Source organism: Lepidochelys kempii, chromosome 1 (assembly GCF_965140265.1).
Source record: "Lepidochelys kempii isolate rLepKem1 chromosome 1, rLepKem1.hap2, whole genome shotgun sequence".
Lineage (NCBI taxonomy): Eukaryota > Metazoa > Chordata > Testudines > Cheloniidae > Lepidochelys > Lepidochelys kempii.
In genome coordinates, this window is record NC_133256.1 from 202,901,653 (window position 1) to 202,919,192 (window position 17,540).

General features: G+C 47.5%; 1 protein-coding gene across 2 annotated transcripts in view; it reads right to left on the bottom strand.

Moving 5' to 3' along the window:
* Positions 1-623: 623 nt before the first annotated feature.
* Positions 624-17,540, bottom strand: part of ARHGAP31 (Rho GTPase activating protein 31) — a 91,702-nt gene continuing 74,785 nt past the window's right edge. Inside the window, exons 8-12 of one of the 2 annotated variants that reach the window (XM_073308932.1) lie at positions 15,246-15,370; positions 12,115-12,174; positions 10,776-11,390; positions 10,001-10,299; positions 624-8,883 (exon numbers count right to left, since the gene is read on the bottom strand). In XM_073308932.1, the coding sequence (XP_073165033.1) occupies positions 6,343-8,883; positions 10,001-10,299; positions 10,776-11,390; positions 12,115-12,174; positions 15,246-15,370 (3,640 nt within the window). In that variant the 3' untranslated portion in view covers positions 624-6,342. Of the gene's footprint in view, positions 8,884-10,000; positions 10,300-10,760; positions 11,391-12,114; positions 12,175-15,245; positions 15,371-17,540 lie in introns of both variants that reach the window. The other variant, XM_073308922.1, reaches the window with a different exon arrangement.

The following is a 17,540-nucleotide window of genomic DNA, read 5'->3' on the forward strand; positions in this document are numbered from 1 at the left end:
CCTTCCTGTGCTGGTTATAACTTGTTCCAGCTCACACTCTCAGCAGTAAAGAAATTTTAATGGAAAACTATATCTGTACATCAGCCCAAGTTCCACAGATGTGATGGACCTGTTTAGACAATTCCTTCATTTTTAATTACATTTTAATATATTTATATATAATGTTCTTTTATATATATATATATATATATATAAAAATTAACACAGTATTCATCAGTACAGGCATTATACAATCTAAAGAAAGAAAAGATAAAAAGATTTTGATTGCACTTTTTGGACTCTGGCTGGTGGAAACAGTTGCAGGCTTTTCTGCTGCTGTCTGCTGCAGACCTAACCTCCTCCAGAGCCCTAACGTGCTGAAAGGCTGCATCAAAGAAGTGCTTCAGCCTTTGTAAAATGAGCGAATGGGACGGACAGTCTAAGTTAATATAGTTTACAATGTAATGGACAGTCCTAGCTCCTGCTTTCCCCCAAGGACATGACTGCACCAGCCAGTCTCACACTCATCAATGCTCCTGCCATGGAACCAGGGGACTCCCCCCCACACACACACACACAAGCCACCAAAGCTCTTCCCTGTCAGCCAGGTGATCCCCCCCCCCCAACATCCAACACCCCTCCCATCCAGCTGGGTGGTCCCTACATCCAGCACCCCTCCCATCCAGCTGGGTGGTCCCTACATCCAGCACCCCTCCCATTCAGCCAAGTGACCCCCATACCATACTACCTATCCAGCTAGGTGAATCCCACTTCTACCTCCCCTTGATGCAGGTGACCCCCACCATCCAACACCCCTCCCATCCAGCCAGGTGACCCCCCATACCCACCAACACCCTGCATGCATCCCCTCCTTGTACTGTATAGAACGGGAATTGACCCATCTGGGTATTCCTTGTCCCCTCTTCTAGATCTCATAAATTAACAGAAGTGTGATATACAATGTCAGGATTAGGCCTGAGGGCATAAGAGGCCACCTGAAAACCCTAAAAGAGAGGCCCTCACACTCTTCACAGGATGGGAGTGGGGGAGGAACTGTAGCCTTGTGATCTAGTCAGGAAAAGCATTTCCATGCTAATAAAACCAGGCAACAGATACCTCCCCTACACTTAGGAAGATCCTATATTGTGGGATGAACCTGTCTCCCATAAATGCTACTCCAATGGGTGCAGGGTATGCTGCACATGGACATGGGGCAGAAGTGCACCCAAAAATGGGATGGCTAATGTGAATGTGCTACACTATTACAACTTACTCTGGTTCAGCTGCACTGGTGCAAGTTGCAATGGTGCAGTTCTCTATTGCACACATGGTTCTACCAACTGCACCAAGACCCTACAGCATAGCTTGGACCTTTTCTCTAAGCTAGTAGCAACTGGTCTGAAACAGATTCCTAGTTCCAAGCCCTATGAATTCTGGGAAAGTTTGTTTCCAGAGCTGAACTTGGTGACTTGGGCCCAGCTCTACAATCAGCTGACATGGATAATTTAATCTAAATCCTCCCAACTCCGCAGAACTTGATTTCCTGATCCAAACTTTGTGGCACAGGTCCATCTCTGATTGCTCTCTGGAGAAAATAATTAAGCAATCAATTTGCAAACAGCTACAAGATAATAAGGTGATAAGCAACAGTCATCATGGATTTGTAAAGAAGAAATCATGTCAAACCAACCTGATAGCTTTCTTTGACACGGTAACAAGCCTTGTGGATAGGGGGAAGCAGTAGACGTATATCTTGACTTTAGTAAGGCTTTTGATACTGTCTCACATGACCTTCTCATAAAACAAACTAGGGAAATACAACTTAGATGGGGCTACTATAAGGTGTGTGAATAACTGGTTGGAAAACTGTTTCCAGACAGTAGTTATCAGTGGTTCACAGTCAAGCTGGAAGGGCATGAGTGGGGTCCCACAGGGATCAATTCTGGGTCTGGTTCTGTTCAATACCTACATCAATTATTTAGATAATGGCATAGAGAGTATGCTTATCGAGTTGGGAGGAGTTGCAAGTGCTTTGGAGGATATGATCTGGACAAACTGGAGAAATGGTCTGAAGTAAATAGGATGAAATTCAATAAGGACAAATGCAAAGTACTCCACTTAGGAAGGAACAATCACTTGCGCACATACAAAATGGGAAATGACTGCCTAGGAAGGAGTACTGAGGAAAGGGATCTGGGGATCATTGTGGATCACAAGCTAAATATGAGTCAACAGTGTAACACTGTTGCAAAAAAAGCGAACATCATTCTGGGATGTGTTAACGAGAATGTTGTAAGCAAGATACGAGAAGTAATTCTTCCACTCTCCTCCGCACTGATAAGGCCTCAACTGGAATATGGTGTCCAGTTTTGGGTGCCACATTTCAGGAAAGATGTGGACAAATCACAGAAAGTCCAGATAAGAGCAACAAAAATGATTAAAAGTCTAGAAAACATGACCTATGAAGGAAGATCGAAAAAAATGGGTTTGTTTAGTCTGGAAAAGAGAAGACTGAGAAGGGGACATGATAACAGTTTTCAAGTACATAAAAGGTTGTTACAAGGAGGAGGGAAAAGAATTGTTCTTCTTAACCTCTGAGGATAGGACAAGAAGCAATGGGCTTAAATTGCAGCAAGGGTGGTTTAGGTTGGACATTAGCAAAAAAATTTCCTGTCAGGGTAGTTAAAGCACTGGAATAAATTGTCCAGGGAGGTTGTGGAATTTCCATCACTGGAGATTTTTAAGAGCAGGTAAGGCAAACACCATCAGGGATGGTCTAGATAATATTTAGTCCTGCCATGAATACAGGGGACTGGAGTAGATGACCTCTTGAGGTCCCTTCCAGTCCTATAATCCTATGATTCCATAAGTCTAGGAGTGTTTCTGTTAGACCAGGGGTATCAAACACACAGCCCGCGGGGTTATTTCCTGTGGCCCACCAAGCTCCCTGCCCCTCCCCCGGAGTTATTTCCTGCGGACCGCCAAGCTCCTCTCCCCCCAGCGCACCATGGCCCCGCTCCTCTGCCTACCTCCAGGCACTTCCTGCCGCCAAACAGCTGTTTGGCAGTGCTTAGCACTTTCCAGGAGGGAGGGGGAGGAGCGGGGAACCACATGCTCAGGGGAGGAGGCAGAGAAGAGGTGGGGCAGGGGCAGGGATTTGGAGAAGGGGTTGGAATGGGGCAGAGTTGGGGACTTTGGGGAAGGGGTGGGAAGAGGCGGGACAGGGGCGAGGCCTCATGGAAGGGGTGGAGTGGGGGCAGGCCAGGGGCAGCGGGGCGGGGAGTGTCAGTGATGTAGCCCTTGGGCCAATGTACTAGTCCTCATGTGGCCCTCATGGTGATTCGAGTTTGAGATCCCTGTGCTAGACCTTACCTAGCTTGCCACAGAGCTGTCCCTCTCTGGGGCCTACCTTAGTACTTTATGCATCAGCTGAAGCCAGTTAGTTTTCAAGGAGAAATGGGATCAAGCTGCAAAATTCGGATAAGATTTCAGACACCACAAGATTTGGGGATGTTCATGTCCAAGATTTTGCCCATTATCAAAAGAGTGCTCATTTGTAAAATCCAGATCTGGGAGCTGGCTCAAATTTTGAAGACCCTCAAAGGGCTGTGGTGTTTGGGTCCAGCCTTTGGTAGTGTTAAGTAGCATTTCCTAATAAAGTGATCTTCTCTTGAAGGGTTTTCCCACTTAACCCAGAGACTTATTTCTTGAAGGGACACTGTCAAGATTAAAATTCTATATTTCTATAGAGTGACTCTGCCTCCGTTTCAGTAACAGGTTTGATTAAATGAAAGAATTTAAAGAGTCAGATTTTCGTTTTTTTTGTTGTTGTTGTTTTTTGGACAGTACTCTTTGTGAACCTAGCCTGGTCTATTTCTACTTTCACATTCCAGTTCCCAGTTACCGGCACAATGCCGCAATGGTTGGGTTCCTACAAGGTCAGGGAGAAGGTGTAAATCACCACCCAAAATAAATGCATTCCCTGAAACTGAAAAACCCGGGAACCCTTTCCAGTCACATTACCATTTGCAGAATTGTGTAATAAACCCCTAAATATTGCAGCTAACCTACTTTAACAATTTCCCGTGGCGATGGTTAAGCCTCCACCCAGAGGAGCTACACAAGGGCACTTGGCATTCGTGGAACTGCAGCTCCATGCTGTATCACATTAAATGAAAGCTGGAGGACTAGCTATGCCCCTCTTTTAGTGGGGGGCTGCTGAGGGTTTTGTGTAGGCAGGGGCCAGGAGGAGATCACTGCTGAGGGGCTGCATGCTCAGGCCCAGCTCCCACAGTGCTTACTCAAGTAAAACCCCTGCTGAAGTCTATGGGAAAGCATGAATCTGGGTGAGGATTATAGGTTCTTTCCAGACTACTATCCCACCTGAGTTTATGAACCCACATGAGTTTGATTCTCCACCACCTTGCTTCTTGTGTGGTCTTTTATGTCCAGGCAAAGCAGGGGTCAAATGGTAAGATGATGTTGAAGGGCAGAGCATTCTGACTCAGTAATTTGTCCTCGCTTTGCACAAGAGTAAATAAGAAAATTGGATGCCAAGTGGTGGGGAATCATCCTTGGGTTCTTGGAGCCTATACACCTCTAGTCCCAACCAGACCAATGACATGGGAGTTTACTCTCCACCCAGACCGAATGGTCAACATTGGCTGGGTTTGCAAACCAGCAGACATTTCACCTGAGACACCAAGAATGCAGGTGCCTTCAAATAAAGATCTAAACACAGACAACTAACAGATGTTAATGAATTTATAACTTTGGATGGGAGCATCTCCTGATTGCCATTGGCCATGGGATTCATAGGCCTGCCCTTCCAGCTGCTCAGTTACTATTCCTGCCACAGCCCATGCTAGCTCGCAGAGGGACTATGAGCTCTAAGACTGGCTAAGAATGGCCCTCATGGACACCGTTACTAGGATTGTATCAGTACTGATGTCTCTATCTGCTGTAGGGTCACAAGTGACATTTTAACTGCAGAGACACCGAGGATAGTACAAGGCCAAGCACTTGCCTCTGGTCACACACCAGCTGACAGACGAGCCTGCGATTAACCCTAAGTCAAAGACTTTGTAGCGGAAGCCTTAATTCCATTCCTATGGCAGCTGTCCCTGTATGACCACGTATTGACAGTAATGATAACAGCCCCTCGGCATACAGTTTAATTCCAACAGAATTCCCTCCTGGGATAACATGCATGTTGCTCCTCCATTCCTGTGCACCAACAAATCATCCTCTCTATAATGTTCCTCCTAATCAATCTGAAGGCACCAACGGCCGGGGAGGTAAAAGTCAGCCAGGCTCTCAGTGACCTGGCCTCATATCTCAGGAATCTGAAGTGCAAAAGTAGCAAGAGACCAGTGGCTGGGAACATGCAAACCAGGAGGGGGGCCAAGGATGTGCTGATCAGAGGATTCTCATGATCTTGTCTAGCTGCTCGGATCCCACTGTGCCACTGCAGGTGGGAAAAACGATTGGGGGACGCTGTGGACAGGTCATTAAGCCCTAGGCGATGGTGAAAACTGATACTCTTGGTCTTTGTTTGGCCAGAACCTTTCTTCCACTAAAATAAGCCAGAGTGATGTCTAACACCCTGGAACCAGAGTGCCAGCTACAAGCCAACCCCCAACAAATAAGGAGGGACTGACTGCAAGACAGCCAGGCAAGTGGGAATCACTAAGTTGAAAGGGAAGCTGGGCTTATCTTGTTCAGCCACTTTCATTCCAGACATTGCACATTCAGGGACACCATGTCTGTGTTACAAAAGAACAGCTATAGGCAATGCCTTCAAGACAGAGTGTTTGCCATTGGAAGCTCTTTAGGTTAACGCACTCAGTGTGATCTTTACAGGTCAGCTTTACTTTCCCACCTTCAGCTATCACCGTTCTCCTCTGCAGTTTGCTTATGCTACGCAGAGCAGTACAGCAGGGATGGCTGGACAGAAGATCCTGCATCATCACCAGGGGGTGCAAGGGAGAAAAATGTACCCGTCTGGTCTTACCTCCTTCACATACAGTGCACCCATGTCCATTGGACCATGCCATGTTTTTTTCAGACAAAGGGTGAGACTTTCACAGGGTGTGTTAGAAAACAAGACTGAAGAAAACAAACTTCCTTGGGAATTTTTTTTCCAAAGAGCAGATAATGTGGGGTTGCCCGAAAAGGAGGAAGGGAGATAAAGAGAATGAGAACCTCAGGAGCAAAATGCTCTGCAGAAGGAAATAAAGGATTTGTGTCCTTTTTGCATACAATATTTATAATCATAACAACAACAACAACAATAGCACAGTTGGTCTCAAGGTGGGCACTCCCATCTCATCCACCAGGGAAGAGGGGTTAGGCGCGCTGGCATTATTCTATCTGCCTCCCGCTTCTCCCGTCGAGAATCACTGACCTCCTCTGGGGCTGATAAAAGCAGCTGGTGGAGGTCTCCAGTCTCTGCCCATTTTTGGGGATGGTCATTTTGTTCCGCAGAGTGACCCCCTCAGGCGTTGTCTGTAGGTTCCCAGACAGATCGCCACAAATAGGGTTTGGAGAGTTGCTCTGAGAGGGGCTTCTTATGGGTGATAACAACACTCTGGAGTCTGCTGAGGAAGATGGATGGTCCATGATGGGGAAGGGTGGGCTGAAGAGGATAAGGCTCTGGGGCCTTCCTGGTCTGGATCTGTAGGAAGGCTTGGAAAACCCCGATGGCCTCTCCATTTTTGAGAATTGTGGGTTGTCTCCTGCGGTCTCCCCCTCTGAAGTGCGCTTTCGGCGCAACACGGGCACCTCCTGGGTGGAATTACAACTGGAGAGGGAGAGATCTGGGAGAGGGTTGAGGCTGCCGTGCCTAGAAGATGTTGAATCCATTTGAGTGGGGTCACTGTTTTCTTTCTCCTCTTTGGCTTTCTTCTCTACCCGAGGGCTCTTTGGGGGCTCCAGCTGTCCCCGAGCTGCTCGGGGGGTCTGCCTGCTGCCTGAGTGGGCTTCTGTTTCCTTCCTCCCCAGCGATGCAGGGATGTCACGGTCGACGTTCTGAGTCTGTAGTGGCTGTGGGACCTGTGTGTACTGGATCTTGGGTGGTATCACTGGCACAGCTCTGGCCTGGCACATCTTAATCATGAAGGAGGTCCTCACCGCTGACACGCTCACAGGGGCAGAGTTACGACGGCCGGTGGCAGCATGGGCCACTGCCATGTAATCCAGGTCTAGCTCCCGGGGATCGAAGCGAGATCCCCAGGGGTCACCTATGTTCCCGGCAGGGCAGGCAGCAGGCAGTGACAGGACAGAATCACTGCTCTTCCCTTCCTTCTGCACACATAGGAGGTTTCCAGGTGAAGTGGGCACCGCCAGGCTCTCAAACTTGAAGAAATCAGGGGCAGGGAGGAGTGAATCCAAGTTGAGAGATGATGGCCTGGTTCTCACTTTACGGGGAATGTCTTCACTTTTGTTGTTACTCAGCTGTGACTCACTGGTAGAACACAGCCCTTTGGTGACAGCCACTCCAGTGGGAGCAGCGTCCTGAGGCCTGGATGGATCTTCATCTATTTTCTTTGCCTGCAAGAAACTGTCTGGGGTATTACAGTGTGGAAAAGGCAACTCAGGTGTCAAGTCCTGAGGGTTTTCTTTGCTGCCATCCACTTCCTTCTCCCCTGGCTCCGAAAGAGAGGCAGCGCGTAGTTCCTCATGCCTGGCTAGCAGACTCCCTGCTGCAGGCTCTGCCTCGCTGCTCAGGGCATCACTTGATCCCTCAGGCTCTAAAGAGTCCTCTCGAGGACTCTGAGAGGTCTCGGCTCGCTCGACGTGGCTCAGCCTGGGTGGTGAGGTTGGCAGTGTTTCTAACAGGTCCTTGGTCCCCGATCTAGTGCAGCCACGTGGGAGCTCTTCAGCTGCACTTGTGAAAGATGGTTGGATAGCCCACACACTCAGCACCATGTCTTTGCTATCCAGAGAAAGACTGCGACTGAAACGTGGCCGAGCAGAAAGGCCCCTTTCCACTCCGTAGCTCTGTGACTGGAAGTCCTGCATTGCCTTTTCCTGGAGGTTCTTGAAGGTAGGGGAATGGAGAGGGCTGGTGACCCACTGGTGATCCTCCCATGGCTCTACCAGCTCAAAGCCCTGGACATTGTCTGTCCATGCATCCTCCTCTTCATGGTCGAAAGAGTCCTGGGCTTTGTTGGCCATGCCGCCCTCTTTGGGCTTCTCGGCTCCAGCTCCACTTGCCCTCTTTGATGAGATCAGGCCACCTCCTACAGTCACTCTATCAGGTTTCTCCCTCTGGGTCAGGACTCCATCCTGGCCTACAGCAATGCCATCCTTTTCACTATGCAGCAGGCCAGTGTTGCCTTTCTCCTTGACTTGGTCTGGACGCATCCTTTTGGGATTTGAGACACCTTCTTTTAAAGGACGCTCAATGAGCTGCTGCTCATCATAAAGCTTCTGGTCTTGGTGGGGAGGTGGAAGATCACTGCTGACATTCTCCACCATTAGATGATGCTTTGGAGAAGCTGTCCCAGACAGGACAGTACCCAGTTCGGGTATGTTAGGAGAGCAGTCATGCTGTGCTACCACTTTAGGTTTACCACCCTGGAGGCCGCCAGGCTCCTTCAAACTTTCTTTGGAGGTGACACCAAATAAAGGCAACTGAGATGTGACCTGTGGGGTTCTGGCTGGAGTTTCCTGTTCAGCCAGTGTCAGGGCAAGCACAGAACCAGAAGAGAAGCTGTCCGTTTGTGGTGATGCAGAGGATGCAGAAGCTAGTGCTGAGTGCATTATTTCCTGGTGTGGGCCTGTCTTGGGGACATCTGTAGGCAAGAATGAGAGCTCCTCTTCAGATTCAATAATTTTGAGTTCCTGTTGAATCTCCGGCCACAGAGGTTCCATCAGGGCATTGGCAGCATCATCTTCAGCCTGAAAAACATCAGAAATGTCATAACCTGACAGCCATCACTCCACGTGCCCATCTGCCTTCTGCCCACAACGCAGCCTGTAGCAGCCCTCCAGGAATACCGTCAGACTAGTGGAAATGCTGGCCACCAGAAATCTGGTTAAATAAAATAATAATACCTTGCTCTTATGTAGCATTTTCATCAGTGGATCTCAAAGTGCTTTACAAAGGAGGTCAATATCACTACCCCCAGTTTACAGAAACTGAGGCATGGGGCAGTGAAGTGACTTGCCCATGGTTACCCAGCAGGCCACTGACAGAGCCAGGGATAGAATCCAGATCTCCTGATTTTCAGTTCAGTGCTCTATCCACTAGGCAACACTGCCTCCTTTGCATTTGCCTGTAAACAAATGGGTTTACCGGGGAGATCATCAGAGGTGGAGCTAGGACTCAGGTCTGGTGGCAAGTGGGCAAAGTGAATTAGCTGAGAAACAATAGCTACAATTCCTCAGACTGCCTCCCAACCTGCCCCATGAAATAGACTCACCTACCCCAGCAGGGGGCGCTACACACCCCATAAAGAAATGTTGCCAAATGCAAGGTCATGCACACTGGAAGGAATCATTTGAACTACTCATACACATTGCTGGACTCCACTAATCTGTAACCACTCAGAGGAAAGATCTGGGGTGACTAAGTGACTCAAATCAAAACTCCGCTCAGCGTGCAGCAGTGGGCCCACAAAATGTTTGGGTGATCAGGAATGGAATTAAAAAATCAGACTGAGAAAATCACAGACCTGATAAAGAACCTGGCAGAAATAGGGGGAGGAGGGTCAGAGATGGAGGGTCAAAACGATTAGACATATGGAGAAGCTTCCAGAGACAGTACCGACAGCAGGGTATAGTTAACAGAAGAGGGGAGTGAGAGAGGACATGACAGCTGTATACTGAATAGAGTCTAACCCTTATTAGCCTATATTATATGTCAAGATCACAGCTTGAGGTTGCTCGAATGCAGACACACATGCAACAGTTCCCCAGTGCCCTGTAGCAGTCCCCAGCAAGATGGGGATACTTCCATCTCCCTCAGGTGCTTTGAGACAACGGATATTCCTTCCTTTCAAGGCTCCCTCCTTACCAGCTCTCTCGGGAACAAGGCCTCCTCCGCTTTAACCCTTGGTGTCGCCTCCTGCTGGCTGCCTCTCTCTGAGGGGTTTTCCTGCGTCCTGAGCTGGCCTTGCTCGATCTCACCTGCCAAGTGCAGGCCTGCCGGGCCCTCGGGTGCTGGTGTCTGTTTCAAGCCAGGGCTCTGCTCTGGGGCTTGTCTTCCACTGGTGCTGCTGCCACTGCCTAGCAGCTCCTGGTTTTCTGTTGTTGGCTTTGAGGTTTCCGAGGACTCAGGCTCCTTGGCTGCCATTAGTTGCTCAGTGGTAGGACCTGGATTAGAAACACGGATCAGCAATATAAACCACTCACGACACAGGGCCTGCAGCTGGCCCAAGGCATTGAGATAAAGGACCTGTGTAGGTTCAACTCATCCTGACTGATAAAACCCAAAATCCTGCACTACACTGCTTAGAGTCCCTGCCGTCATGGACAGGGCACTGCTGTCAGGAAGTTCACATGGCTTAAGTCCCACATTCCCATGCCCCCGTGGAATGACCTTACTTCTCTACACCCACCCAGCGCTTTTCCCCAGAATGCCCACCCTCCCCCCAAGCCTCCACTGGGACCACTGAGCTTCTCCCTACCCAAGGTGTGCCACTAGGAGCCCCTAGTCTCTCCACTGCCTTGCACTGGATGGAATGGCCTCACTGGACCATGGTCCCTACCAGGAGCAATTCCTCAGCCCTGCTTTAGCCCTGCATAGCTCATTGCGGGGGCTGTCCACTGCTCACCTCTATAAGTTTTACCTGATGCAGACTCAGCCCTGGGCTGCTTCTCCTCCCTGTCTGTGGCCTGCTCAGTCCTGGGCTGGCCATTCGCTTCTGGCTCTGTGGGAGCGGCGCTGCCTGGCCCCAGAGCAGATGATTCCTCCAGGCTGGAGAGGGCAGGCTTGTCCTTGGCAGGCACGCGGCATGGGGTGCTGTTGGTGCTGATGACTGCGGACACCCGAAGGGGCACGGAAACGGCGAAGGGCTCTGAGATGTTCAGGGCTTTCCGCTGGTGCCGGGGGGAGGCTTCCAGAGGGAAGAGGCTGCTGGGGAAGCCTGATTTGGAGGCTGTGTCGGAGGTGTAGAACATGCGGCACGTCTTTGGGGAGGTCTGCTCGCTTTCAGCATCCTCCATGGCCCGGAACACCTTCAACTGCTCTGGGGGTGGCCTCGCCTCGGGGGCCGTGGGGCCAGCTTTATCCCCGCTGAGCTCTGAGCCTCCCTCGGCCCCCACTGGAGCCCCCTCACGGTCCCATTCACTCTCCTTGCTGAGGTCACCTGAGCTGCTTGTGCCTCCTGTCCGCGTTTTCATCACCGGGATGAAAAACCCTCCAGCAGTGACTGTGCGTTTGAACCGGCCTTTCTCATCCTCCCCTGGGGGGAGGAGACAAATGGAGAATTGGCAAAGTGAGCAGTGACAGCGGAAAGCCTTCTTCCATACACCCAGGAGACAGGGCAGGCCCTAGTGAACAGCCCCAGCCCTGCAGAGTCTCCGATACAGGGCAAGGGACAGAACCTACATCCGTCAGGCTCCTCCCCCAGGGACTCTACCCAGAGTTGGCAGCTGTCACAGATAGCTGAAGCTAGACAGGATCCTCTCCACTGGAAACTGTGCAGGATCCTTACTGGCTCTGGGCATCGTTGTGTGCCCTTGCCAATCAGCCATGTCTGGGCCTTGCTGGCTGGTTGCAGGTGCCAGGCACTGCCTCGTCCTCTTTCCAGGCAGCCTTCCCACAAATAGGGACCTCGTGCCCACTGGAATAATGCAGAGCTGAATGAAGCCCATTGTACTGGTAACAGATATTCACACAAGCAAATATTTATACATGCCTGGACCCATATGCCACCATACAAGCACACAGACGGGTAGAGCAGTGCATATACACATGTATGGTAATGCATGGACATGTGTAAACATCTGATGGAAGAACATGAGAACATCCAACACAGAGAGAAACGTAACCACAGACACAGGTGGGTGAGCATGCATAGAAACAAAAACACCTGCCAACACCTATGCACACACTCGTGAGAGCTAAGAGCTCACAGGCCCATCCTGCAGCTCAGCAGCCCTAGGTACAGGCTGTCAGGGTCTCACCTTCTACAGGCAGGGAGCACAGCGAGTCCATGCTTTTAGCTGGTCGAATAGTTGCTTTTTCTGTGAAAAAATAAGTTTAGAAACCTACATCAGATCCTGGGACCTGTCAGTTTACAACCAGCTGGAGAGCACAGCATAATTAAAGCCAATACAATGACCGGAGGGTGGGTTAATGCAGTGAAAAGGCATTTAGTGTCCCATTATTAACAAAAAAACAGCCTGATCTCCCTCAGTGCACTGTTTAGTATAGATCTGGGCCCAGAAAGAACCCCAGGCTCCCACACCCCTACATTTTGGGAGAGGTCAGGCCTGGAAATGAGCACTGTAGCTCAGGTCCATGACTGGTTTGGGATGGTAGCGTGTTAAAAGTATTCCTTATCAGAGAGGTAGGATGGTCTTGTGGTTAAAACAGAGACAGCCACAGGCTTCTTGTGTGACCTTGCACTGCATATGCAAATCATATGGGGTGGGTGTGATTGCAGGTGCGCAAGTACACTGTCAGAGACGGGCTGCAGCCACAAAGCTTGGATCAGGATCTGAACTCTCCCAAAGTTCAAGGGGATTTGGCTCCAGGATTTTGATCCAACCTCACCTCTAATTATTATACAGTACCAACCATACAAGTGATACTGCAGTGTTGCCAACTCTAGTGAGTTTAGCGATATTTTTGTGATATTAAGGTTTTTTTCTGTAAAGTCTCAGCTCCTGGATTCATGAGACTATGTGAGACTCAATCCCACCTTTTTTTAAAAAAAAAAAAGAAAAAGAAAAAAAAGTAAGTTTCTGGCCCTCATGATTGCAGAGAAAAACTTGAACACATGAACCCTAAAGGCTCCAACACCGGACAGCTAATTAAAAGAACCCAAAATGTATTTTTTTAGGGCTGTCAAGCCATGAAAAAAATTAATCGTGATTAATTGTGCTGTTAAACAATAATAGAATACCATTTATTTAAATAGTTTTGGATGTTTTCTAAATTTTCAAATATATTGATTTCAATTACCACACAGAAAACAAAGTGTACAGTGCTCACTTTGTATTTATTTTTGATTACAAATATATGCACTGTAAAAAACAAAAGAAATAGTATTTTTCAATTAACCTAATACCAGTGGTGCAATCTCTTTATCATGAAAGTTAAACTTACAAATGTAGAATTATGTACAAAAAATAACTGCATTCAAAAATAAAACAATGTAAAACTTTAGAGCCTACAAGTCCGTTCAGTCCTACTTCAGCCAATCGCTCAGACAAACAAGTTTGGTTACAATATGCAGGAGATAATGCTGCCTACGTCTTGTTTATAACATCACCTGAAAGTGAGAACAGGTGTTTGCATGGCACTGTTGTAGCCAGCATCACAAGATATTTACGTGCCAGATGTGCTAAAGATTCATATGTCCCTTCATGCTTCAACTGCCATTCCAGAGGACATGCGTCCATGCTGATGATGGGTTCCGCTCAATAACAATCCAAAGCGGAGTGGACTGACTCATGTTCATTTTTGTCATCTGAGCCAGACGCCACCAGAAGAAGGTTGATTTTCTCTTTTGATAGTTTGGGTTTTGTAGTTTCTGCATCTGAGTGTTGCTCTTTTAAGACTTCGGAAAGCATGCTCCCCACATCGTCCCTCTCAGATTTCGGACCACACTTCAGAGTCTTAAACCTTGGGTCGAGTGCTGTAGCTATTTTTAGAAATCTCACATTGGTATCTTCTTTATGTTTTGTCAAATCTGCTGTAAAAGGGTTCCTAAAATGAACATGTGCTGGGTCATCATCCAAGACTGCTATCACATGAAATATATGGCAGAATACAGGTAAAACAGAGCAGGAGACATACAGTTCTCCCCCAAGGAGTTCAGTTGCAAATTTAATTAATGCATTATTTTTTTAATGAGTATCATCAGCATGGAAGCATGTCTTCTGGAATGGTGGCTGAAGCATGAAGGGGCATACGAATGTTTAGCATATCTGGCACATAAATACCTTGCAACGCTGGCTACAAAAGTGCCATGTGAATGCCTGTTCTCACTTTCAGGTGACATTGTAAATAAGAAGTAGGCAGCATTATCTCCCGTAAATATAAACAAAATTGTTTGTCTTAGCGATTGGCTGAACAAGAAGTAGGACTGAGTGGACTTGTAGGCTCTAAAGTTTTACACTGTTTTGTTTTTTTGAATGCAGTTATGTAACAAAAAAAAATCTACATTTGTAAGTTACACTTTCATGATAAAAAGACTGCACTGCAGTACTTGTATGAGGTGAATCGAAAAACACTTTCTTTTGTCTATAATTTTTACAGTGCAAATATTTGTAATAAAAAATAATAATATAAAGTGAGCACTGTATACTTTGTATTCTGTGTTGTAATAGAAATCAATATATTTGAAAATGTAGAAAAATATCCAAAAATATTTAATACTTTTCATTTGGTATTCAGTGCAGGAGAATCTAGAGTTTGGGATGCTGGCCATTAGGAAAAACATCTTTTCGCCTGTAAACTCTGAAAATGTGATCTTATTTATCCAAATACCACGAGACAATAAACATGGGAACTCATGATGCCAGTTTATACAAAGACACTTTGGGTCTTTAATGCCCTGGAGGCATAGAACAGTCTCTCACTCAGTACCACATACGGTGTGTTAACCTGGCCATGCGCCATTTCCTATGAGACATAATACTTCCAGGAGTGCAGCTTCCCCTAAATCCACTCTGGGTTAGCCAATCCATCAAATACAACACTTAAGGCCGAAATCCTCCATGGTATTTAGGCTCTTAAGCCTAAAAAGCTTTGCAGAACTGGGGCTTAGTGCTTCCTAGGCCCAGGGTAGGGTCTGGGCAACGAAGCACATTCACCCCAGCATTACAATGGATGTTCTGGGTTAGTGTTCCCTGGTTCTGACTGCCTCTCATTTCCATACTCAAGTGAAAGGCCCATGATGGAAGGAGCCAACTATGTGACTCCTCCTGCCTCCCAACTCTCGAAGCCTAATCTGATTTTCACCCCAGATCTGAATTCTTGCAGCACTAACATCAACAGGCTATCTATTGTACCATTGCCATACCAGAGAGGAGTGATTAGGGGAAGCTGGCTGAGAGAGGAAATTAACTGACAAGCTGGTTCTTACCAGAGAGTTTCTGCCCTCTCACAAACACACTCCCATTTCGACTCAGTTTTGATTTTGAATCTGATCCAGACCGGCCCAGGTTAAATATTGACTTCCATTTCTTGGATTTGGTGGATAATTTTCTCCTGGAAGAGAAAATGTACAGGAGATTAGTGCCAGGTACCTGGGGCTGAACACTAGTCCTGGTGTGCCACATAAACCTGTCTCCCCCATCCCCCTCAGCCTCTGCTCTTCTTTTAGTGTCTCTCTCTCTCTCTCTCTCTCTCTCTTTCTCTCTCTCTCTTTTTAATACTGCGGTTTGCAAGGCAAACATTAGAATAACCTTAAGGCAGAGGTTTTTAAAGAGTCCCAGGGGTTTAGGCCCACAAATCCTAGTGACTTTCAATGGGAGTTGGGTGCTAAGCCCCTTGGGCCCCTTTGAAAAGCTCGGTGTAAAACTGTAGAAGCACCACATCTCATGCATATTCTCCTTTGTATACAGTATTGTGTGGATCTTTGTCTTCATCTCTCTGCCTCAGTCCCTCTGTTCATCTAGCATCAGACTGATCTTCTCTCTTCCCACACTCTCACCAATCTTGGTGGAAGAACCTTCTCTGCAGCTCCTGCTTTCAGACACAGACTCCCTGCATCTCTGCCTTGCCCTCAACAACCCTTCCTATCAGTTTGGTACAGAGAAGAGGATGTTAGAGGTACAGAGTCTCCTCTCATTGTGTTACGGAGGGACCAGGGGTTTAGAGGTAGGCCCGTTCTCCTGAAAGTGTGAGGAAAAGGACACTCGGGGGGAGGGGGGAGGGCAGGAGGGGTTGAGGTATCCTATTCGGGGAGCGGGCTGCCTCTGTACCTCTTCCCTTTGTTGTGTGGTCCTTTGCTGTTACTATATGAAGTATGTAGATACATCACTGCTAAGGTTCCTTATGGGTCACTAATAAGTCTCCAGCTGTAGAGGTTATTATCTCTGAGCCACGGCAATTCAGCGCCCATATTTTATTTAAATTAGATTAGAATAGATTAGATTAGGATTAGATAGATAATACTCTGTATTTATCTAAATATATATCTACCTGGCAACTGCAGCAAGGTCATCTGATTTCATCTTTTCGGCTATACCTCCACTACTGACAGCGCTGGTTCACAGGGTATGTGTAGATACACACGGCAGTGAAAGGAAGGCTGTGTCCACACCGTGGTATGTAGCTACGCACATCAGTTAAAGGCTCTGACACAGAAGAGGCAATGGGGAAAGGCTCCAGCAGCTCCCCGCTCTCTTCTCCCTTCAGAGTCTTTTCCTGTCTCACCATCTACACTGCTATTTATACCCGTACTAGCGGGGCGTGCAGGGCATGTACTCTACACGCTGCCATGAGGAGTGTGCAGTGTAGATGTACTCGTAGTGATACAGCAGGAGTGATATTTGTCCTAGTGGCTCTTCTCTTTGCATGAAGGGACACAGTGAATCATACAACTAAGTTAGGTTTCAGAGTAGCAGTCGTGTTAGTCTGTATCCGCAAAACGAAAAGGAGTACTTGTGGCACCTTAGAGACTAACCAATTTATTTGAGCATAAGCTTTCGTGAGCTACAGCTCGCTTCATTGGATGCATTCAGTGGAAAATACAGTGGGGAGATTTATATACACAGAGAACATGAAACAATGGGTGTTACCATACACACTGTAAGGAGAGGGATCAGGTAAGGTGAGCTATTACCAGCAGGAGAGTCGGGGGCCGGGGAGGGGGGTGGAGAAACCTTTTGTAGTGATAATCAAGGTGGGCCATTTCCAGCAGTTGACAAGAACGTCTGAGGAACAGCAGGTGGGCAGGCGGGGGGAATAAACATGGGGAAATAGTTTTATTTTGTGTAATGACCCATCCACTCCCAGTCTTTATTCAAGCCTATGTTAATTGTATCCAGTTTGAAAATTAATTCCAATTCATTAATTGGAATTAATTCCAATTCCAATTCCATTCCAATTCATTAATTGGAATTAATTTGCAAACTGGATACAATTAACTTAGGCTTGAATAAAGACTGGGAGTGGATGGGTCATTACACAAAGTAAAACTATTTCCCCATGTTTATTCCCCCAAACTTGATACAATTAACTTAGGCTTGAATAAAGACTGGGAGTGGATAGGTCATTACACAAAGTAAAATTATTTCCCCATGTTTATTCCCCCCGCCCCCACTGTTCCTCAGACGTTCTTGTCAACTGCTGGAAGTGGCCCACCTTGATTATCACTACAAAAGGTTTCCCCCCCCCCACTCTCCTGCTGGTAATAGCTCACCTTACCTGATCA